Raw genomic sequence first — 25,453 nt, 5'->3', positions numbered from 1 at the left:
CTGATGAATTTAACAAACTGGATTCCATATACTTTTAGCCATATTACATAAAACATAAGATAATACCAGTGATCTATAACGCAATATAAATGTGAATAATACCCAAATGAATAGCTCATCACTCTTCAGTGAAAGGCCTCAGGACAGACTTTAGCCCCACATATCATTGGCTGAACTGGCCCCTCCCCGAACACTTTTGGGGTAGAATTCACTGCTTTCTACATTTTAATTTTTGGATTTGCCGCAGAAGTATTTGTCTTAAAACCATCAGCAATGCATAAAGTTTGTTCTCGGCTGCACGGTCCGTCTCTGTTCGGGAAAACGGACCCGTGGAATTCAGTGGACGCGTATGTGAAATTCCACAAAGGTTGCGGTAAGAATGCACTGTCTGTCTCACATTTAAAGTGACCGGAAAATGTAAAGTTTTTAATAGTAACGTTACATGTATTGCGTTTGCGTATTTCGTCTCGAACGTATCTGTATTCCGGATTCCAGAGCATCGAATCAGGAACACATAACGGCCCTGTCATCACAACAACAACCTAAATAAGTTTGTGTTTGGACATGACTATGACGACACTTTGGTATTTAATGACGAATGACTGCCCTGTCAATATTACAATTCTATCTATCTATCTATCTATCTATCTATCTATCTATCTATCTATCTATCTATCTATCTATCTATCTATCTATCTATCAGACAGACAGACAGGTAGATAGATAGATAGATAGATAGATAGAAAGAGAGATGGATATATATAATATACATATCAGTATCTATCCATCTGTCTATCTGTCCTTAAATATTTAAAAATAGTTGTAATAAAATAATATACAATATACTCATACTACTTAATAATAACAAATAATATGATAATGATGGATGGATGGATTCATTATGCCTATCCTAGGCTATATCAGCACTGTAAATCTTCTGTGCCAGTGCATGCAAGGTTACTACTGGGAGGTTAGCAGGTCTCGGGGCAGGGCTTTCCTGCAGCTTAAAAGATAAAAATATCCTCTTTGCATATGAGCTGGCAGGAAATATTGTGAGCCATGGATTACTAAGCACGGAATGTACCTCTGCCCAGGTGTGCTTTGCCAAAAATCAGCCGTGAAACACCCAACACCTGTGCTGCCCCAGATTCCCCCATGTGACTTTAAACCCGAGCCGTATCAGGTAAGAGGTTTATATCTGAGGGCATTCATAATAATGATAATAATCAGAGAGAAATCAAATCATTTTTAAGCACAAATGATTTTCTTCCTTTAGGGCATGTCTAAAGACCGTTTACTAGACATAAGAAAAAACAACTGCAACCCTATGACTATGAAGGTAACATACTACAAGAAGCCAGTCTTCATAAACCAGGGTTACATGCAGTGGCTGTGGGATGTGGATGGAAGACGCTATCTGGACTTGTTTGCGGGGGTCGCCACTGTTAGTGTAGGACATTGTAACCCGTAAGGTTCAGTTTGTTGTCATGCAGCATTTTTGTTTATTAAATGAATGTGTGCATTACAGTTAGCTTGAACTGCATTAAATGACTAAGCTTTAATAAGACTAATGCTTATGGACTTGTATTGCCCAGAGCTCTTTCATGGGCTGCTTGTTTTTTTACAAAATTGAATTATTTCAAAAATCTAATTAGAAGTTTGAATACGGTTGCAGGAAAGTGACCGAGACGGCCGAGAAACAGCTGAGGCGTCTATGGCACACGACAGCCATCTATGTGTATCCACAAATCCAGGAGTACGCAGAGAAACTGGCCTCTCTTTTGCCAGATCCGCTGAAGGTACTGTATGATGGAGCCACCGCCATCACTGAAAGTGGAAGGCTGAGCGTATTGCATTGTGAATATGTTTTATTACATGTAACATACTCTCGCTACTGCAGGGTCTTACAAACTGGGGTCTAGGGGTGCCCCGTTTTGTCTATAAAAAAGTATTAAAAGATAGTTTTGTTCATGCATTGTACAATCTAAGGTAAAGATCAAGTGCTAAAATATAAAATTACTAATATATATAAAAAATGAAATTATATATTAAAAATAAAATCCTAATTAAAATCCTAATTAAAAAGTAATCATACAGAATCTGACCTAATTATATTTCATTGTCCTTTCTAATGTTGGAATTCATTAGATTTTCAAAAAATTTAGAGACTGATATAGAAGTAACAAAAAATTAAATTATTATGAATTTATGGATTTATATATACACTACCGTTAAAATTTTGGGGATTTTATATATTTTTTACTGAAGTTTATTGTGCTCATCAAAGCTTTATTCATTTGATCAAAAATACAGAAGAAAAAAAATATTTTGTGAAATATTACATTGCGAATTAAAGCAACAGTTTCTGTTTTAATATACTTTAAAATGTAATTTATTCCTGTGATGCGAAGCTGAATTTTCAGCATCATTAGAAGCAGTTGTGCTGCTTCATGTTTTTTTGGAATCTGTCATACATTTTTCAGGATTCTTTTATGAATATAAAATAAATTAATAAAAAACAGCATTTATTCATCATGTTACAATATACACTATCGTTCAAAAGTTTGAAGTCGGTACATTTTTTTTCTTTCATTTTGTGAAAGTAATTACGGTTGAAATAGATAAAAAGTGATAGTAAAGACTCATGTTGTTAGAAAAGATTTTCATTTTAAATAAATGATTTTCTTTTGAACTTTTTATTCATTAAAGATTTTAGAAAAAAGTATCAATTTCCAAAAAAAAAAAAAAAGAAAGAAACAAGCAGCACAAATGTTTCCAACATTGATAATAAATCTGAATATTAGAAGGATTTCTGAAGGATCATTTGGCACTGAAGACTGGAGTTATGATGCTGAAAATTCAGCTTTGTCATCAAAAGAATAAAATTCATTTTTAAATATAACATTAATATATTAAAAAAGAAAACCAACATTTTAAATTGTAAAATACAATATTGTGGTTTTGCTGTATTTTAGATCAAATAAATGCTGCACAAGAGACTTCTTTAAAAAACGTGGAAGAAAATAAAAATTACCATCCCCAAACAAGTGGTAATTTTTATGTTTTTTGAATACTGTGCACATAGCCTTTTGTGGTGTATAGCATTAATATCATGATGGCCTTCTTTTCTAGGTTGTCTATTTTACCAACAGTGGCTCGGAGGCTAATGACCTCGCAGTACTAATGGCCCGGCTTTATACAGGAAACTTTGATGTCATCACACTGAGGTGATTGACCTTTTTGTCAATTTTTGAACAAATGGAAGATGGCGAGTTCTTGGGAAAGCTGAAAGATCAAGCATCCCTGTACAGCAATAGATAGTCATTATATCATCTGTGTCTGTGTGCTCAGGGGTTCGTATCATGGTGGCAGTCCACAAGCGACAGGCCTGACGTCCAATGTATCTTACAAATATCCCGTCCCTTCTTCTATGGGCTGCCATAATGTACGTCTCACACCCACACATTTCTCCTTCTGTCAGCTACCTGCTTTGTAATGTAATATCCCTCGGGGTCAAGTCTACAAATCGCATTAGAATAGGAAACATCATAACCTATGTTTGTATTGTTGTTTAATGCAAAAGTAATACAATTACTGTCAGACCTCATGAGCTTGAATAACAACCTTGAACTTTATATGTAAGACAAGGCCTGTCCCACAAAAAAAAAAAAAAAGTATTTTTTATCAGATTTTGCATGCTACATTGGGAATACAGTGTGTCTTATAACTATGCATTTGAATTGTGGGATCTATTTTGCAAAGCTTTGATACATTATTTGTCATTTTTGTTTCTATGTGGATTGTGTTCATCGTAGACCATGTGTCCTGATGTGTTCAGGGGTCTCTGGGGAGGAAGCCACTGTAGAGACTCCCCAGTTCAAACCATCCGAGAATGCAGCTGCTCCCCAGGTACACACACACACACACACACACATTATATCAAAGCTTAATGAGGGCATATCATAGACTTCTAATGTTTTTATATAAAGGTACTACTCTATTATAAACTTTACAGCCCAACCCAAACTTTTTGAAATTTCAAAGGTTAAAAATATTAGACAAATGGAAATATGTGTATGTTTTAATAAAAAATTTTGAATTAGAAATTACAAAATGAATGAATCTAATTCTGTGGATTAAATGTAGGTGTTTGCCTTTTGTGCATGTTACGCTAAAGCTGTGTATGCATGGTGGCAAAGACCTAAACAATTGCCTTGCCTACCTGCACCATTGTTTCTTTCTTTTTTTTCTTTTTTTATTATGCACATATAATCAGTTATTCCCTGTAAAATAGCTCAGCACAATGTGTTTAAAGTACAAGGTCTGATTGTCTCATCAGGTCAAATATTTACCGCAGCAACTATATTAAAAAAGAACCACACAATACATGATCAGAACCTGTTAACTCTCCACTATAATTAGTGATTTTTGTAGAGCAGCATTACTGGGAACATCCTAGGAACATGGAAAACCACTTCTAACATCTCAGCAGTCACCCATACGTTTTGCACAACCACAGGCCACTTGGATTTTCTTCCAAAAATATAAAAATCTACTTGTTAGCACAAATTGTAGGTATTACAGATCAGTCTGTTTCTTTCTGTTTTCAGGTCACTGTCAGGCCAATGACATGTATATGAAAGAGCTCAAAGAGATGTTCGCAACAACCGTTCCCAGTCGTATCGCTGCTTTCTTTGCGGAACCCATCCAGGTTTGATTATACCACACCTGACATTGAAACTAAAGTATGAATGTAATTAGATTAAACATAAATGCTATGAAAATATGAGCTGGGTGCCCTAAAAGATCAGGACTCTGCTGTAGTTAAGAGGCTTCAAAGCGTATTTTGTCGCAAAAGTGGGTCCGACAGTGATCTGCATTGTTCAACATATACTTTTACAAATAAAAGTTATTTTTTGTAAGGTTCCATGAAGAAATTTTCCATTGATTAAAATGTTCTTCATACAAAGAAAATTGGCTATTTTAAAAACTTTTCGCTGAAAGGTTATTTGGGGATCCTATAATGTTTTTTTTTATGGCATCACTGTGAAAAACTTGTTTTGGAACTTATATTTCTAGGAGTGTAGGGCATTTCAGTTGTCATAGAAACAGACACTGACAAACAAAATCTAAGCTATTACCCAGAACATTGCTAATAGATGTCTTAAGTTACTAAAAGGACATCAATGAAAATAACTTCCATTTTCACAGTAGAATGTCAATACATTGTTCTACAGAATATTTTATATTCCAACATAATCCAGTTAATGGGAGATTGCATTTAATGTTTAGTATATATGTATATATATATATAATATTTGTGTGTGTGTATAGTGCCTTGCGGAAGTATTCAAACCCCTTCATTGTTTCCACATTTATGTTACAGCCTTATGTTAAAATGCTTTAAATTACTTTTTTCCCCTCATCAATCTACCCTCCATACACCATAATGACAAAGACAAAAACAGAACTGTCACACCTTTGTAAATTTATTTAAAAAAATAAAAAAGAAAGATATAATTACATTGCATAAGTATAACTCCGTTCTTAGCTGAAGCACATTTACAGCCTCAAGTATTTTTGGGTATGATGTGACAAGCCTTGCACACCAGCCTTAGGCAATTATCTGCCATTCTTCACCTGTTCACCTCTCAAGCTCTGTCAGGTTGGATGGGGGCAGACACATATTTATAGGTTTCTCCAGAAATATTTGTTTGGGTTCAAGCCCAGGCTCTGGCTTGGCCACTCAAGGACATTCACAGAGTTGTCTATAAACCACTTTTTCTATGTTTTTAGGGTCATTGTATTGTTGGAAGGTAAACTTTCTGCCCAGTTTGAGGTTCTGAATGCTCTAGACTGGTGTTCATTAAGGCAATATCTATATTTAAGTGCATTGAGCTTTTCTTCTGCTCTGATGTGTCTCTCAGTCCCTGCCACTGAAAAACAGTCCCACATCATGAGGCTGCTACCAGCACACTTTACTTATGGGATGGTGCTCTGTACTCTGTGATGAGCAGTGCCTGGTTTCCTTCAAACATGATGCTTAGAATTGAGGTTAATCGGACCAGAGAATCTTGTTTCTCAGAGTCTGAGAATCCTTTAGGTGCTTTTTTGCAAATTCCAAGTGTGTTTTCATGTGTCTACTCTGAGGAAAGGATTAAGTCTGGCCACACCGGTATAAAGCACTGATTGGTGAAATGTTGCAGTGATGTTTGTCTCTTATCTCCACATATGATCATGAAGCTCAGGTAGAGTGACTGTCTTGGTCACCACTCTAACCAAAGCCATTCTCCATCATTTGCTCAGTTTTGCAGGAGGCCAGCTCTAGGAAGAGTCCTTGATGTTCCTAACATCTTCTATTATGTATAATGAAGGCTACATTTACCTGTACTCTTCACCAGATGTCTGCTTTGATGCAATCCTGTCTCTTAGCTCTACATGCATTATTTTTATTTATTTTTAAAAAAATTTCCTGAGGGCTTGGTGTTTGCTCTTTTATGCATTTTCAGCTGTTAGATCTTTTATTAAGATGTGCCTTTCTAAATAATATCCATTCAATTGAATTTTCCATAGGTTAGTGTCACTCAAAATGTGGTAACACACTGTCCCAGATATGAATACTTATGCAATGGAATAATTTGTTTTTATCTTTAAATAATTTGCAAAGATGTTAAAAATATGTTACTTGCTTTGTCATTATGGTGTATGGAGTGTAGATTGATGTGGAGAAAACTAATTCAGTTAACACAAGGCTGCAAGATAACAAAACATGATTTGATGAATTAATGAATGATGAATTAAAAACTTTCGCAAGGCACTGTATATCAAGCACTGATATAAAATTCCACAAACGCTAACTCATTGCTTTCAAATATTAACATGTGGCAAGTTATATCCTGATTATCATTTTTATCTTTCTACAGGGTGTTGGTGGGGCTGTTCAGTTTCCAAAAGACTACCTTAAAGACACCTACCAGCTTGTTCGAGAGAAAGGAGGAATCTGTATAGCAGATGAGGTCTGAATAATTTGCTTGTAAATCAAATTCTGTACATCAGTGAAGCCAAAAACACAGGGTTGGTGCTTCAGACAGTTCCAAATTTTCAAAAACAAATAGAGTGTTTATCACTCTAGTAAACACCTGTGCTTAACCCCGCCCCAATTGCAAGAAATGGGGGGTTTCAAAGTGTACAGTTTTTCTTTTACTTTATTTTTAGTCAGCTAATGGTTGAACAGAGATATTTTAAAAACTGAGATACAGAAAATATTATCAGTTTTAATTTTAAAAAAAAATGTTTTTTGTTTGTTTATTTGTTTTAAGGCTTTGTAATATACAAATGCTTGCTTGATTACTTAATAATGATATTACTTATTGCAAATTTGTTGGTAATTTTGGTTCTTTTAGGTCCAGACTGGTTTTGGCCGCACAGGGAGCCACTTTTGGGGCTTCCAAGGACATGATGTCCTTCCAGACATGGTTACCATGGCAAAGGGCATAGCGAACGGTTTCCCGATGGGTGCTGTAGTCACCACAGCAGGTGAGACTAAAGTGAAATTCCAGCAAATTCAGATGAAATTTTTGTGTGACTTGCTTATTCAAGCTGTCTGTTGCTTTGTAATATTTCTTCAGTTTCTACAAGTGTGTGTTCATAGATTAAATTAACTGCATTTAAACCTGGAGGTGTTTTAAATAAGGTACACACACAGAGGGTTACTCTTCAAAGTGTTATGAGGGATTGTGTAGGAAGACAATGGTCAAACAGGAAGTGGAATTAATCAGCACTCTGAACCCAGTGGTGAGCTTGAATCCAAGTTTCAGCCTTGCACTTAAATGCAATATTCCTAGAACAAAATAAACCACAACTTCTAAATTACATCTCTCTCATGATGCTTTTAATAGGCTTACTGTTGTGTTCACATCAGGGCTTTGTGATTTTGAAAATCTCTGCTTGAGTACTACTGTTATGAAAAGCTCTGGTGCTCTGTTGATGCAGGACAACCACCTAGCAGTGCATTACAATAGTCCAGTCTAGAGGTCATGAATGCATGAAGTAGCTTTTCTTTATCAGAAACAGGTAACATGTTTAGTAGCTTGGCAAAGTTTCTAAGATGGAAAAATGCTGTTTTGGAAAATGGGAAATATGTTTTTCAAAAGATAGGTTGCTGTCTAATATAACACCCAGATTTTTGACCGTAGAGGAAGTAGCAGTGCATCCGTCTAGTTGCAAATTGTAATTGAAAAGATCCTGTGTGCTGTTTTTTGTTTTGATCCAGTAAGTAATATCTCTTTCATATCCTAAGTTAATAGGAGAAAATTATTGGTAATCCAATCTTTAAACATAATTTAGTCTTGTTGAGATATATAGTTGAGCATCAACAGCATAACAGTGGAAACTAATCCCATATTTTATAATAATATTACCAAGGGGCGACATTTATATTGAAAATAGCAGAGGATGTAGCACAGATCCTTGTGGCACTCCATACTTTACTGGTGATAATTGAGATGACTCCCCATGTAAATAAACAAAGTGTTAGCGATCAGGCATGTAGGATCGAAACCATCTTAAACCCTGCACTTGAATACCTGTATAGTCTTGTATTTTATCTATGAGTATGTCATAATCTATGGTGTCGAACGCAGCACTAAGATGAAGTAAAATTAGCAATGAGATGCAGCCTTGGACACAACTTTTTCTAAAATGTTAGTCATAAACAGAAGATTTGAAATGGGTATGTAATCTGCCAGTTCATTAGGCCAAAAATTAAATTGATTCGAATTGAGTTGAACATACTTGAACTCTGAAAGCATACTGGAGTGCCACTGCTCACTGCCAATGCTTTTTTAATTCACTCTAATTATGTTCCTCTGGCATTCGCTGTTTGCTCTTCATCCTGTTAGAAGCCGAGAGGGAAAACGTGAATAGAAAGTGTAAAATCAGAGTATATGAATGGACCTAATCCTTAAAGTTGTGCCAAATAAATAAAACCACACTGGAAAACACCTTGTGAGTGGGTTGCACGCACATTGATTGCACTGATATGATATCATGGGAGTTGTGTATTTTGCAGAGATTGCCAGGTCATTTGGGAAAGGAGTTCATTTCAACACATTTGGAGGAAACCCATTAGCCTGTGCAGTCGCCTCATCAGTGTTAGATGTAAGTACAGATCATTTTACTTGTCAGTTGTGCAGTTACTTTAGTAAAAGCAATAGTGAATGCATAAATTGTGATTTTGAGTGTGATACATTTTATATAGTAGAAAAAAAAATTATATGTTTGTGAAATAATACAATTTTACAAAAATATACATAAAATATCTGATGCCAGCAGTAGTAAATAAAATGTTACTGTGAGATAATACATGATAAACTAGTAGAAATATCTAAATTATAGTATAAAATAATATTAAATGTAATAAAAAAAATATCAATGGTTTATAAATAGTATTTGAAATAATACTTGAAACTGAATGCTGTATATTGCTCTCAAGACAATAAAAGAGGACAAGATGCAGGAGAACAGTGCTGAAGTGGGGACGTACCTGCTGACCGAATTGGCCAAGCTCAGGGACAAGTATGAGATCATCGGTGACGTGAGAGGAAAAGGTCTTCAAATTGGGGTGGAAATGGTCAAAGACAAGGTGAAAGCAGCAAACAATAAAATACATTAAATGCATGTAGCTTTCATTAATATTATACTATTGATATTATTAGCCAACACAACAAATGTTTTAAGGATCTATGGAAGCCTTTTTTTGTCACAGATAAAAAAAAAAAAAAAATTGTGCATCTCAAAGTAGAAACGGTAATTGCAAATAATCTCACATTTTAGACATTTTTCTTGCAATTCTGAGCAATTCTTAATTTTCTTTTAATAATTATTTATTTTCAATTCCGTTTTTTCCATGAAAATAGGAATTATGATTTTTTTTTTTTTTTGCAATTGCGAGTTTATATCTTGCAATATTTAGTTTATATCTATCAATTCAGACTTTTTTTAATTGTGAGCAAAAAGAGTGTTATATAAAAACTAAAAAACATTTCTGACCTGCTGAACATGATTTAGATTAATAATTTGTAAGAATACAAACCATTTATTCATATCTTGATATGACAAATTAATGTCTTAACATTGACTGAAAAGAGTCTATAAATATTATATTTGCTATAGAAACTAAACTATTTTTTTTTGCAAAATGTCAGTAAAAATCCTTAAATTCAATCTTTCCACATTACAAAAGCAACAAATTGTACTTAGCTTTCAGCTGAAAGATTGTGTAACTGAGTAACAACATTTCGATTCACCTAAACTAATGCTTTTAATACACAAAGACATCTGGCGGTGCAGGTGGACATCTGCGCAGAGCTTTAATGATGGAAACTGCTTCTCATCAGATGCAGTAACCTTGCTTATATCTTTCCAATATAGGAGCACAGCAGCTTTTCTTCTGGAAAAAGCTCAAATTCAGCAAAACCAATAGTCTTGACAAAAGTATTTGAATATTAAAAGATGCACTTCAAAACATCTTGTTTTGTGAAAAGTATGTCCAGTGACACCTCAGGCTTTTGCACGGTCCAGAAATCATTGCGAAAATCCTCAATCTTTGTGATTGTGCATCCACTTCATTAAACTTTATTTGCAGAGCAATCATCGTTTCTTGACCTTGAGGTATGAGAGGAGTCACCAGTAGGAGTTACTTTAGCTCCAGATGGACTAGTTAATGATTCAGAGTGTTTGTTGTTAAGTGTATGCCATGTTCCTCACAGGAAATGAGCTAGAAGACTTGTTAGTCATTAACTAGAGCAGAGAGCAATGAGACACCATGTTCAAACATTCCCAGAACACACTCCACTCTCCGCCTGAGATAAAAACACCCACTGAACCTCACTTACTTGTGGCTGTTTATACTGGAAACTCTTAGAGGATGTTTCTGGAAAAATGATACAGACACACAAACCAAACTTCAGTCCCATTTCACTGTGTGGACAAGTTCGGCTGAACTGAAAACCCCTGATTTTTCAGTCAAAGCTTGTTTCTTCCACAGCATACCTGAAATTGTTCTCCTAAAACCTACTGACCATCTCTCTCAAACCCATGTTTAGGCCAGCAGGGACCCGCTCCCTCCTGAGGACATAGCTGAGATCTTTGAGGACACTAAAGACATGGGCGTACTGATTGGAAAAGGGGGGCTGTATGGACAGGTAGGCGAGGGAATCTGAGAGGCCACGTGTAAAGCCATTCTTGCAAAGGTGGAATATGAATGCATGGGGTGTGTGGATGTTGTGCAATGGAAAAGGTATTTCAGGGATTCACTTCAGTCTTGTAGTGACATGGACGCTCAATGCCTCAGGAATCCTGCTTGTCTGAACTTATGGAAAAAAATCATAGTAAGCATTGAATGTACACTTAAAGGAACAGTTCCTTTTTTTTTATAATGTATTTTAACATTTACAATTAGATGTGTATATATAAAACTGTACAGAATATACTTTAAAACTTACATTATATTTAAGTGTAATATACTACAGTACATAAAAAATACTACAGTAAAATATATTCTAAATGTATAATTTATAAAAAAAATATATACATTTATTTATTAAAGAACAACTTTTTTAAATTCATATTGGTTTAAAATGTATAAACAAAGATCATAATCACTAAAAATCATATATACAGTCTTGTTCAAAATAATAGCAGTACAATGTGACTAACCAGAATAATCAAGGTTTTTCGTATATTTTTTTATTGTTACGTGGCAAACAAGTTACCAGTAGGTTCAGTAGATTCTCAGAAAACAAATGAGACCCAGCATTCATGATATGCACGCTCTTAAGGCTGTGCAATTGGGCAATTAGTTGAATTAGTTGAAAGGGGTGTGTTCAAAAAAATAGCAGTGTGGCATTCAATCACTGAGGTCATCAATTTTGTGAAGAAACAGGTGTGAATCAGGTGGCCCCTATTTAAGGATGAAGCCAACACTTGTTGAACATGCATTTGAAAGCTGAGGAAAATGGGTCGTTCAAGACATTGTTCAGAAGAACAGCGTACTTTGATTAAAAAGTTGATTAGAGAGGGGAAAACCTATAAAGAGGTGCAAAAAATGATAGGCTGTTCAGCTAAAATGATCTCCAATGCCTTAAAATGGAGAGCAAAACCAGAGAGACGTGGAAGAAAACGGAAGACAACCATCAAAATGGATAGAAGAATAACCAGAATGGCAAAGGCTCAGCCAATGATCACCTCCAGGATGATCAAAGACAGTCTGGAGTTACCTGTAATACTGTGACAGTTAGAAGACGTCTGTGTGAAGCTAATCTATTTTCAAGAATCCCCCGCAAAGTCCCTCTGTTAAAAAAAAGGCATGTGCAGAAGAGGTTACAATTTGCCAAAGAACACATCAACTGGCCTAAAGAGAAATGGAGGAACATTTTGTGGACTGATGAGAGTAAAATTGTTCTTTTTGGGTCCAAGGGCCACAGGCAGTTTGTGAGACGACCCCCAAACTCTGAATTCAAGCCACAGTACACAGTGAAGACAGTGAAGCATGGAGGTGCAAGCATCATGATATGGGCATGTTTCTCCTACTATGGTGTTGGGCCTATTTATCGCATACCAGGGATCATGGATCAGTTTGCATATGTTAAAATACTTGAAGAGGTCATGTTGCCCTATGCTGAAGAGGACATGCCCTTGAAATGGTTGTTTCAACAAGACAATGTCCCAAAACACACTAGTAAACGGGCAAAGTCTTGGTTCCAAACCAACAAAATTAATGTTATGGAGTGGCCAGCCCAATCTCCAGACCTTAATCCAATTGAGAACTTGTGGGGTGATATCAAAAATGCTGTTTCTGAAGCAAAACCAAGAAATGTGAATGAATTGTGGAATGTTGTTAAAGAATCATGGAGTGGAATAACAGCTGAGAGGTGCCACAAGTTGGTTGACTCCATGCCACACAGATGTCAAGCAGTTTTAAAAAACTGGCGTCATACAACTAAATATTAGTTTAGTGATTCACAGGATTGCTAAATCCCAGAAAAAAAAATGTTTGTACAAAATAGTTTTGAGTTTGTACAGTCAAAGGTAGACACTGCTATTTTTTTGAACACACCCCTTTCAACTAATTGCCCAATTGCACAGCCTTAAGAGCGTGCATATCATGAATGCTGGGTCTTGTTTGTTTTCTGACAATCTACTGAACCTACTGGTAACTTGTTTGCCACGTAGCAATAAAAAATATACTAAAAACCTTGATTATTCTGGTTAGTCACATTGTACTGCTATTATTTTGAACAAGACTGTATATATAAAATACATTTTTAATCTATTTGAAAAAAAAAAAAAAAAAAAATATATATATATATATATATATATATATATAACTGAATACATTTTTATTAACTTTTTTTTATTATATTTTAGTCAAATAAAATGCAGTATTTTGCAGAATTGTACTAGATGATTTTTTTTTTTTTTTAGGTCAAATCGGGAACATTTTATATAGACACTATATTGCTAAACGTATTGTGATTAATTAATTCTAATGAACAGGTTTGACTACTGTAGTAATTTCCATGAGTAGAAATCCTGATGTTTAAGCATATAATGATATCCTAGGGAACTGTGTGCTTCTTATTTTATAGAACAGTTTGGACAGGACCCTTTTTTATTCTAACTTGAAAATGCCTATTTGTGTATAAAGCAAGGTACAGAAAGAAATGAGTGATTCAGTGTGGAAGAACTTAACGGGTCCCAGCTGAACACCTCTGCTGTGACTTTAAATGCAGACCTTGAGCCAAGAACTCATCACCAAACACCAATGACTTGTACATATGGATACAGTCATTTTAGACTCTCCCAAAACGGTTGCAACAGAGATGCAAAAAAGATTTTTTAATACATTATGTTTCTTTGTTGCCACAATTTTGAAAGTGCTTTTTTATGTTCAAAAGAATGGGGTGTCTCAATACGATTTGTAAATTTAGTCATTGTACATTTATATTTAAGCTTATTTTCAAATCTACTTTTCTACTTTCCTATCTCACCTGTTCTTTTCCAGACTTTCAGGATCAAGCCTCCTATGTGCATATCTAAAGATGACGCAGACTTCTTCCTCGCGGTGTTCAACCAGGCAATGCAAAACTACATGGAGAGAAGATAAGACGTGCACAACATGATGAAGGCACACTGATTCATATTTCATCTGAAGAATTATACAGTCACACTTTATTTTAAGGTCCAATTCTCACCATTAACAAACCATTAACTATGACTTTTGCCACTGCTTATTAATAGTTAGTAATGAGGTTGTTAAGTTTAGGTATCAAGCAGGATTAGGGATATAGAATATGGTAATCTAAAATATGTGCTTTATAAGCAGTAATAAACAGCAATATGTTAATTAGGCATGCTAATCAGCAACTAGTTGATATTGAGAATTGGTACCTATACTAAAGTGTTAACATTTATACATTACATAACAGGTCGGGGCAGTTCATTTAAAAACCTCATACATTCCTTAATGTATGAGAGCGATATGTCAAGAGTTCTTCTTATTGAGCCTCCTCCTGCTTCACTTTTCACTTCACTTGAGTACAATATACTTTACAAACCTAGCACCTTCACAAGGTATTCAGAAGCACTTGAGCTTTGTTTCTGAGGCCTAGCAGACCACATAAGACCAGATCTTTTACTGGGTACAGTTTTACTCTCCAATCATTTAGGAGACTCACTTCTCAAACACTTTAATTAAAAGAAGTGTTGTAGAAAAACAAATAATGCTACTGTCATGTATTCAAGTATACTAATCCAAGAACCAGTAAAGTCAAAAAGTATTAGTTGGTACAAAATTATTTTACTATCTTCTAACAATACAGCATGATATACTTGCCATTACAGATTTGTGTTGTTTTAAAAGTACAGCTACATCCATTGATTTTATACATTAAAAATAAAACTTGACTGATTCCCGTGTGCAGGAAACAAAAACAAAAAATCTGGTTCAAACTCTCGTTTTAATTTGGTAATTGTGTTTAGTGCTGAAAAATATAACTAATATTGTTCCTTGCAATGCTAAATAAAGACTAAAGCACATTTGTAGAATTCACATTTGTAGCTTTTTAAATGTATTTCAACAGCAAGGCTGCATTTACAGTGAAACGGCAATTTTATAAATACATAAATGTGTTTGAGAGGGATTCAATTCAGACCTGACCCAGTTCAAATGACACTCAGAGTGTATATGATTAAGTCAAGCAAGGTCACTTTTATAATAAATAAATCTGTTGATCCTTAAAAACGTCATGTGAAGCTATGGATATTTTTGTCCTGTAAAGAAAGCAACTGTATATTAAATAAGCATCTAATGTTTTTCCTGGTCCTTTTAGTAATCTTTTCCTGGAAATCCCATGATATTGTTTTGCATAACACTAAGCCTTTTTATACCGCAGCTGACCCATTACACATGGTGCAATAAAAATATTTTGGAATGTTTAGCTTTTACCCTTTTCACAATACTAAACCCATAGGTCTTCTTACTAAAAATAACACGGTTATGAAATTTTGCGGTTCATAGCATTTCTTCTAATGAACCGTTCCATGTTCCAAAACATTTCCAATAAATAGGAAGCTCTCTGAAATATTGTCAAAAGCAAGTTTAAAACATCCAGTGAAGTTTATTCCTCACGTGGTCTTTTACAGGTCACCAGTCTGGAATGGTGAATATGAAAATGCATCTAAACCCGACATAAAATGTGCCTTCTTTAGAAGCAAGATCATTGTTTTTTAATCTTCTAAAAACAAAACGAAACATGCACTGCCTACAAAAATATCCAAGTCTCATTTGCCTACAGAAGAGCTGAGGCACCAGATTACACCTCAATGATGGTGGGAATAAATGGCAGTTCTAGGGAAATCTTTTGGCATATGGCGCGTTACAAAAGAAATGTCAGCCCATGGGGCACAAATTCATTATTCTAGGGACAGAAATACACACGCTTCCTGATGGTTGCACAACTGCACTGTAAAAAAAAAACAGCAGAGGTTTTGTTTTCTTGGACAAATGTACATTCAGAGGGACAGTCTTCAGTCTGCCTCTCGGTTATCTGTTCTTCCTGGCATCCTTCTTTTTCTTGCTCGTTTGGGCAGTGTTACTGGAGGAGAGAGCGGTGGCGTGGCCCGTGGTCTTCAGGTGATCGAAAAGTTTGTTCCTGGTGGTGAATTCATACTGACAGGTCACACAGCGCAGGTTGACTTCCTTCTATAAAGAGCAGACCAAAAAAAACAAAGTTTCATTAAACTTAGCTACCACAAATTTGATGAGATGTCATTTTGAGGAGCGAAAACTGACTCTGAAGTTAAGCTGCAGGATTTGTGGGGGGAGGGATTGAATTGCAAAAATAAGTGGTAGTAGAAATAGTATTACACAATAAAATATTATTTTAAAAGTAAACTTTTCAGTTGTGCTTGTTTGTAGGATTGCATGATTTGTCTGGTATTTTTTAGTTTTATATCAATATGGCTTAAAAACCATAATATATATAAAAAAAATATAACAAAACAAAACATTACTATTATAATATTTCATTGTAAAAAAAAAAAGAAAAAAAAAAAAATATATATATATATATATATATATAATTCATTTTACATTTATACATTTTATATTCATTAAAAAAACTGCTTGTAGGATTGCACTGTTTTTGAATTGTATATCAATAGGGCTTAAAATTATTATTATTAAAATTATATAAAATATAAAAATTACTACAACAGGAAACATTACTATTATAATATTTAACTGTAAAATAAAAAATAATAGAAAATAGGATATTACAATTATTTTACATTAAACAGCTATAAATACACATATTTACTATTTATGGTTGTCTTTCTTATTTCATTTTCAAATATTAAACCATCAAAAATGTGCACGTTAAAAAGTGACCCAAACAATAGCGTAGAGATGGAGTTAAATCATGTTTTTTTTATAATCACAGTGAGCCATACTGCAATTTCAAATATAATTTGATTAATCATACAGGCCTACTCCAAATTATGTAATTACTAAAAATGAATGCACAATGCCTTAAAATCAACAGTCTGGATTTTCAAATATACTGCGACAGTTTACATGTTTATTTCATATATAATGCGTAAACTACTTCATTACACCAATCAGAATGAATAAAGCTGTTATATATCGCATATTACTCAATTATAGCCGTGATAGGAAATGGCATTATTAAGTCATGAAGTTGTTTATGTCTGGATGAGGATTATAAAAGAGCTGTAACATCATAAAGGAGAGGCTGTTTGCTCACATGCTAACAAAGGTACAGTACACACCTCTTGTGTAACTTCCACACCGTTTGGTTTGCTGTTCTTAGAGTCTTTTCCGCCTTTCTTCCCTTTTGTCTTGGCAGAGCTGTAAAAGGTGACATTAAGAGTTCATCTCAGTTCATATCAACCACAATGCAAGAGGTTAAACACTTTACAAGAGTTTCAAACCAGTGGATTGTAAAAAAAAAGATACCTTTTCTGGTTTGTGGGTTCACGTTCCTCTGGTTTTAATTTCTCATCTGGGTCCTCAGAGGGGACAGGGGCGTCCTCGTTGTTGCCCGAGTCAGGGGCAGTTGCGGGAGACTCTTCTGTGGACTGTGGGACTGTGCTGTCAATCTCCGGATCTTCTGGAAGATTCTACACAACAACCGCAATAGAAAATCTAATTTAGATCAATTTAAATGTAAAATACATTAGGGGTTTGGAGGTTAGATTTCATTTACTTACATTTACGTTTTTCTGCTGCCGTTTTTTCTTCTTCTGCCTTTTAGATAATCTGTAATCAAAAGATCCAATCGTTGATCTGGATCAGCCAACAATGCGCTAACAATCCCTCTAGATGCTCTTGCAAAGTTAAATCATTTTAAATAATTAGAATGTTTGAAATATTTTTAAGCACTGACATTGTCATCATTGTTTACATTATTCATTTTACAATCATATTTTAATAATGTTCACACTAAACATTTTAAACATCATGATGTGTTGTGAAATAGTGTAAAATTTGCAGAGCGAAAAAAAATCAATCAATGAGGACATGTTAAGTGCTGACAGGTGTTTTACTTTTGTCTTGGTGTGTCATTGAGTTCATCATCCTCCTCCTCCTCCTCTTCCTCCTCTCTCTCAGCAGAGTTGTGACTCAGCGACTTGTCTTCCTCCTCCAGTTGTTGCCGTAGCAATGCCACCATCTCTCTGTGTTTCTTAGACTTCTCATGGTTTTTCATACTGATGTGTGAGAAAAAAAATATCCTGCTACATTAAAATATATGTAATGACATTCAAGCCATCTAGTGTGAAAACATGCATTTTTGTTGAAACATTTAAACATCTACATTATTTAAGCTTATTAGATCATATAGTATTATATACACTACTGTTCAAAAGTTTGGGGTCAGCAAGATTTTCTTTTTTTTGGAAGAAATTAATAGTTTATTTATCAAGAATGCATAAACCGTTATTTCATCAAATAATACAAAAAAAAATGTATCACGGTTTTCAAACGTGAAAAGTATGAAAGCCTATTTCTGCCACTGGAAGAATTTTTTTTTTTTTTATATGTAATTGCAACTTATGAGTTTGTCTCATAATTCTGACTTTTTTTCTCAAAACTGCGTGATGTAAACTCAAAGTTGTGAGTTATAAAGTAAGTATTGCATGATAAAAACTTGCAATTCTGAGATATAAAGTTAAAAAAAATTAAGATTCTGAGAAGTAAAAAAAATTAAAATAATTCTGACTTTTTTTTTATCTTGCAGTTCTGATTTTTCCACGTTTGTATTATGCAATGTAAACTTGCAATTATGAAAAAGAACATCAGAATTATGAGATAAGTCGCAATTACTTTATTTTTTATCCATAGAAAGGTTTCTTGAGCAGCAAATCAGCAGGTTTACCTCACAAGAATAAATTACATATTAAAATCGAAAAGTTCTTTGAAATGATAATATGATTATTTCACAATATTACTGTTTGTACTTCATTTTTTATTTCATTTTTTATTTTAAAATAATGCAGCATTGGTGATCCTTTAAAAACCCTGACCCCAGGGTTACAGTGTAAATACTGTATATATATACAGTTTGAAATGTTTTCAATGACCTAAAATGTGAAATCTAAAAAGGAAGTGAAATATTTCTTTGTGAAGTGATGGAGGGTGGGTGAGCATGGAAAGTGTCAGTGCGGTGTATGTGGGCGCTCCATTCACTCACGCTTTATCGGATTTGAAAGATTTGTCACAGGCAGGACAGTACAGGTCATCATAATAGTCGTTCATTTCCGCGGCCCCATCTGCCTGCACCACATCTGACAAAAGTCACACAGCGGTGAGATATGTGTGCAGTCCATTACTCACAAATGTTTACAGTCTAATTGAGCCATTTTTCAGGACTTGCTGACGCACTGTGAGTCACTGCATTTACGTATAAATCACAGATGATTGCTCTGACTCGTCCTTTATATTCTATAGTGACCTCAACAAGTGTTTGTACACTGATGTCACACATAAAATATCTGAATGTCACTGTATAGATATAAAAATAACAAAACTACTTCAACATAATTCTTTTTGTAACATGCTAAGCTTAAAAACTGCTTGCACTATCTTCTGAACATTTTTCAGTCTCAAATCATTTAATGTGCACTGAACCTCTGACCTGATCAAGTATGTGTGTATGTGACATCGAACTCACCTCCCCTGTCCACATTTGCTCTCTCCTGCCCATTTTCCACCTCGTCCTCGTCCTCTTCACTCTCTGATGCATCACCGAACTCTTGACCGTACTGTGCTTCCATCTGCTGAAGTTCTTTCTCCAGCTCCGACATGGCGGCCCAACTCTGCTCCTTATAGTTCTCCGCCAGTCTAACGGCATACAATCAACATTCATTACATATTTAACAATACTTATGTATTTAATATGAAATAGATTTACATGCATTTAATACATCATTAAAACACATTTACTAAATAATAGAATCACATTTTTTATATTTAATAAAAAGTAGTAATATGTCACCCTGGACCACAACAATCATTAGGGTACATTTTTCGAAATTGAGATTTATTCATCATCTCAAAGCTGAATAAATAAGCTTCTCTTATTTGAAAATCAGGAATCTGAGGGTGAAAAAACAAAATCTAAATATTGAAAAATTGCCTTTAAAGTTGGCCAAATGAAGTTCTTAGCAATGCATATTATTAATTAAAAAAAGTATACGTTTAATATATTTACAGAGTAGAAAATTTACAAAATATCTTCACGGAACATGATCTTTACTTAATATCCAAATTAATTGTGGCATAAAAGAAAAATCTATAATTTTGACCCATACAATTAATTTTGGGCTATTGCTACAAATATACCCCAGAGAGTTAAGACTGGTTTTGTTCTCCAGGGTCTCTCTCTCACACACACACACACACACACACACACACACACACACACATATACACAAAATGTATGTATTAAGTTTAAGTATACAAGTTTATCCAAAGAATTGCCATGATTTCTTCAAATTTTAGGTTCCCGTTTGTTTCATTTCTAAATAAGGACTTTTAAAAACCTGTTAAAAGAAAAAGTTTGCTGATTTGAGGTTTGAAAATGTTGAAAAATCATATTTAAATAAATAAATACAATTTTGAAAAAAAAATGAACATTGTATTTTTATATTAGCACTGTATTTTAGGCATTCTACAAAATTGTTGTATTTTTATTTAATGCTCTTTTTTGTTACATAATATTTATGTTTTTTTTAAATAACCTAATTAAAGCGGAATTATTTAATTATTTATTATGATTTATTATTTATATATTATGACTATATTTATTTATTTTATATATTTACATTTGTAAAACTCTATGATATTTCCAGGTTTCTATTTAAATATAATTATCTATATATACAAATCTAAAAAATATCACATTTTAACTATTGCATGGTTAAAATATATATATATCATCCAGTTGTATAAAATGGGCCAATCTTACTCACTTTGCCTGGTGGAGCTTCTGTTTTCTCCTCAGTTCTTCTACTTTTTTGGCCTTCTCTGCGTTCTGCTCTTCCACCAGCTTCTTGTGAGCCTGAACGCGCTTGTCGCGCTTTCGCACGAAGGCCACTAGTTGGCGCACCAGCTCACTGTGCTCTTTCCTGGCCTTGTCCCTGGTTTTCTTGTTCTCTTTCTCCATGGCTCTCTTCTCCCAGCGGTTGGAGGCTTGTCGCGTGTCATACTCCTCTTTCCATGCAAAGTTTTTGCGGGTACAGAAGCTCTGCCAGTAGCCATAGAATAAATGCACCACCTAAGAGACAAAATAACATCATTATTTAAGGAAGGCACAGATAAATGCAAAGACCAATGCAATAATACTATCCAGATCTAGATTTTATGTATAGGCTTCTTAGATGCTTCTTCGCTTTACCAAGATTTTAGGAGGCTTATACACTCATCCTCTGTTCATCTGCTTCTTGCAAACACTCCAAAACATCCATTAGGTAAAGTGCAAGTACAAGCCACACCAGAATGGGAAACATAATTGGAGTGGGATGAACCTAGTGGTCTCAGCAACTAAATGAGATGCTGGATTCCTTGAACCGACCAGCTAACAATCTGAAAAATGTTTCCAGAAATGAAAGCGTGCCATCCTGCTACATGTAGTGTATTCAATTCATAAATGGAATACTATTAGTTCCATTAATCTAACAAGCTAATTACCCATGGTCTCATTCGGCTGTAAGCTCTAAAATGCACTAGAACTCTGATGCCATGTTTTAACACTCAAGTCTTTCATATGCATGGAATAAATACATATCTCTTTAACAAACACAATGCATACTCTCCTGTCATCAGTAACAAAGTAACAAATTGATTAATACGGAGTTAGATTTTTTTTTTTGGTTCATCAACCAGCTCTTACAGTCCATACATTAATTCTGTCTAAAGATCCGTTTCATTTTCTAGGGAATTTAATAATTCTGATTCACTAAAAACAACAGTTCAGGACAGGACTCTGTAAGATCTATCTATCTATCTATCTATCTATCTATCTATCTATCTATCTATCTATATTTTTATTTATATTTTTAAGTCTGACCAAAGCTCAATCTATTTGATGAAAATGACAGTAAAAGAATAATGTGAATTTTAAGCAGCCATTCTTCAGTCTTCAGTGACACAGTTTTTTTTGTTGTACTTTCATATTTTTTTGGGGAAAACTACTGTATGTGCCAGTGTCTACATACAGTGTCATAGTCACTCTGAGAGTCTCCAAATGAGGGAAACGCGTCGTCCTCCTCCTCTTCCTCATTTTTGCTGTGCTCCATCTCCTCCTTTACGATAGTCTCAAACACATTCCTGTATACAGCGTAAAAGCCCTACAGAAAAAGAGTTTGCGCTATTAATACACAGAAAACATGCATTTCCACAACAAACTGTCTGAATCTTTCCAAACTGAAAGCCTTTTCAACAAACTTCTACTGCCCTCCAGCTGTACAGGAGGGTACAGCAGACATGTGAGCTATGATATAGCTGTGTAAATAATACATAATACATCAGAAATATACATAAAACCTCTCATTTAGTTCAATTTCAGCTACATACAGAAAGCTGTAGTCTCAATATGCCCTTTTTTTGTTGTTGAAAACTGATCAAATGCAATGGTAAAAGACATCTGTCTGAAATATTTCTCACATTTCGAAGGGAACACAGATGAAAAACAAGAACATGAATTTTAAATATTCACCTTTTCGTCATCTCCGTAACCGGAGTAGCAGGTGACGGTGAAGAACTGCAAGAGATCGGTGCTGTCATCCTGGTACTCTCCGCTCACACCCCCTTTCAGCAGCGCCTCTCGGTGGTTATCATACCTTAAGACAAAAGGAACAGTAAAAGTAAAGTAAGTAAAAGTAATAAACATATTGACAGAAATAAATATTAACGGAATTATATCAAAGGCTGTAATACATAAATTACCCTTCCCCCCCCAGTTAATGTTAAGTGTTAAGAATTTTTTTTTTCATATTTTATAAAAACGGATTACAACAGAAATAATTATTGTTCATTTGCAACAAAAGCTGGGATTTATATAGACAAAAATGGATATAAATTTACTTTAACTACAATGACATTCACTGCAAAGTATACACTGAAATATAATAATATTATTATCCATATTGGTATTACTGCTTTGTTTCAATTTTCAACCCATTCCTGATGCATCCAGTACTAATACAAGTCTGCATTCATACAGCGTATTCATAAGTTTTGGCAAATCCTAATTTTTGTTACACAGCTAGAACATGTAAGTTAGTAGATTCAATACATCGCTGTCATTCCAAGCCCATATGCTGTTTTTCCACTGAACACAAAAGAAGAATTTTGAAGAAGCTCAACAACAGGACAACAACAGTGGCCACTTCTGTCACGCTCCAAAAAAAAAACATCACAAAGGTATTCATACCACCATATGGGAAATAGCTCAATTCACCTTCTTCTTTACATGGAAAAAATACCTGCAATATTAGTTTGGAATGACATGAGCATGTGAAAAATGGTAAAGTTCTCATTTAACCAGCACCAACCTAAAGCCATGAGGTTGATTTTCATAGAACTGAATATCTGAATATCTTTTTTATGGAATTTTAAGATTCCTAAATGACCAAAAATTAGACCTGATGATCATGTAAGAAGTCTTAATAATTTAAACCTATACTATGCATTCCACACCAAAATATACATGAAAAACATTCCAGAATTTAATATTCATTTCAGAATTCATTTCAAATTTCATAATTCACAATATATATATTTTTTTTATTTACTTATGTTTAATTACTACAAACATGCCTTGCAATTTCCCAGTCCCAGACAATATAATTGCGCTATAATAAATCAATTTTTTTAATGTTAAGTTTTGATACTATAAAGGTTTTTTGAAGATGTGAATGAGATTTGAGAACATTGAATAACTTAAATTTTGGTCTGTTTCATAAAACTATCATAAAATACTGAGTACAGCCCACATGTCTTTAATATAAAGCTTGGCATGAAAAATCACTATCCACTTTTAGGCTACATCAATAACAATGGTTTACATGTTTTGCTAAAAAATCTATCATGTGGAAGAAAATATAGGTTTGCAACATCACAGTGGTAAATAAAATATACATTTTTGCAAAGAAACCATCATTTTTAAGCATGTTCACACAAGGTAGGTCACTTAAAGTCTGAAGTGGAATCTCATAAATTTTGAACTAAGCTAGATATATTTCCAGGTATGGTGAACGCAGAACCTGATTTTACCAAGTGAGACATGTTCCTGGGACAACATCGTTGTTGACCCTGGAACAACATTGTGATTAACCAATCAGATTTGAAGAACCAGTTTATAGATTTTGTGAAGTTTACGCTTAAAATCAGTGTTTGGTGCTTGTACATCAGTGTCATTCATCTATCATATCCTCTGATTTTAGGGATTACTCATGGTTAAGGTTAGGTTTAGGTGTAGGGATATGGTTAAGAATATATTTTTGGAGTAAAAGGTTGTTCCAGGGTCAACAAAATATGTTGACCTAGGAACACATCGAACTTGGCATAATCAGGACGTGCATGGTGAACGTAGTTGTTGTTCATCGGAGATCTTACCAGGCTCTCTCCTGTGGATCACTCAGGACCTCATACGCAGCCTGGATAAGTTTAAACTCCTCTGCAGCCTCCTCGGCATTATCCAAGTTCTTATCTAAAATCAAAATGAATAAAAATATGAGCTGCATTAAACATCGTTAAACTAATGTTAGTCCTATAATCAACAGTAACTGACAGATCATCTCAGTAATTGTTAGAAAACAGCCTTTCACCAACAGCCTTATTTATTAATACAGGACAATAACCTCTATGAATTATCAAAGAGATCAGATGAAATCAAATACCAGGATGCCATTTCAAGGCTAATTTCCTATAAGCCTTTTTCAGGTCGTCGTCCGATGCGTCTCTTTTAACGCCCAGCACCTCATAGTGACACTTCATCGTGGTCTAGGCTTGATTGAGATCCTACAAACTGAAAAGGCTGTGTTTTCAAATCAACTGTCATTAACTACAGTAACATTACACACGAAATGTCGTCAATAAGCCCACGTGGATCACAAAACTAAAACTACAACAGTGCTAACCGAAAACTGCACTAAGTATAATACACACAAGACAATAATTAATCAAATAATTGCGTTTTTTCGTCGAATTCTTGAACAGTTTAATTTTCACTCGATAGAAGGATCGCACGAAGCCGGTGTCGCGCGTGTAGCCGCGGCGCGTGAATATGATGTCAGACACGAAACGCGCTGCTATTGGCTGAGAGTTGTAGCATTTAAGTATGGACTTCTATATAAAATAGATACAAAT

The 25,453-nt window shown here is 34.5% G+C and overlaps 2 protein-coding genes across 2 annotated transcripts; one reads left to right on the top strand and one right to left on the bottom strand.

The window, feature by feature from the left end:
* The first annotated feature begins 194 nt into the window (after positions 1–194).
* On the top strand, positions 195–15,375 carry agxt2 (alanine--glyoxylate aminotransferase 2). Its single transcript, XM_052588244.1, has 14 exons — positions 195–373; positions 1,095–1,183; positions 1,277–1,467; positions 1,676–1,799; positions 3,133–3,227; positions 3,352–3,445; positions 3,816–3,909; positions 4,611–4,711; positions 6,924–7,016; positions 7,404–7,536; positions 9,071–9,159; positions 9,494–9,643; positions 11,106–11,204; positions 14,066–15,375. Exons 1-14 carry the CDS (start codon positions 274–276, stop codon positions 14,165–14,167), a joined length of 1,554 nt encoding a protein of 517 aa, XP_052444204.1. The 5' UTR covers positions 195–273; the 3' UTR covers positions 14,168–15,375.
* Positions 14,841–25,357, bottom strand: dnajc21 (DnaJ heat shock protein family (Hsp40) member C21). Its single transcript, XM_052588243.1, has 12 exons — positions 24,985–25,357; positions 24,701–24,794; positions 22,800–22,923; positions 22,300–22,431; positions 21,055–21,359; positions 19,755–19,924; positions 19,275–19,368; positions 18,130–18,291; positions 17,794–17,842; positions 17,540–17,703; positions 17,353–17,431; positions 14,841–16,264 (listed from the first exon to the last, which is right to left on the bottom strand). The coding sequence occupies exons 1-12, from the start codon at positions 25,079–25,081 to the stop codon at positions 16,106–16,108; spliced, it is 1,629 nt and encodes a 542-aa protein (XP_052444203.1). The 5' UTR covers positions 25,082–25,357; the 3' UTR covers positions 14,841–16,105.
* Positions 25,358–25,453: the final 96 nt, after the last annotated feature.

Source organism: Carassius gibelio, chromosome B21 (assembly GCF_023724105.1).
Source record: "Carassius gibelio isolate Cgi1373 ecotype wild population from Czech Republic chromosome B21, carGib1.2-hapl.c, whole genome shotgun sequence".
Classification (NCBI taxonomy): Eukaryota; Metazoa; Chordata; class Actinopteri; order Cypriniformes; family Cyprinidae; genus Carassius; species Carassius gibelio.
The sequence above is the reverse complement of the archived record's forward strand: the minus strand, read 5'-3'. Positions and strand labels throughout refer to the sequence as shown.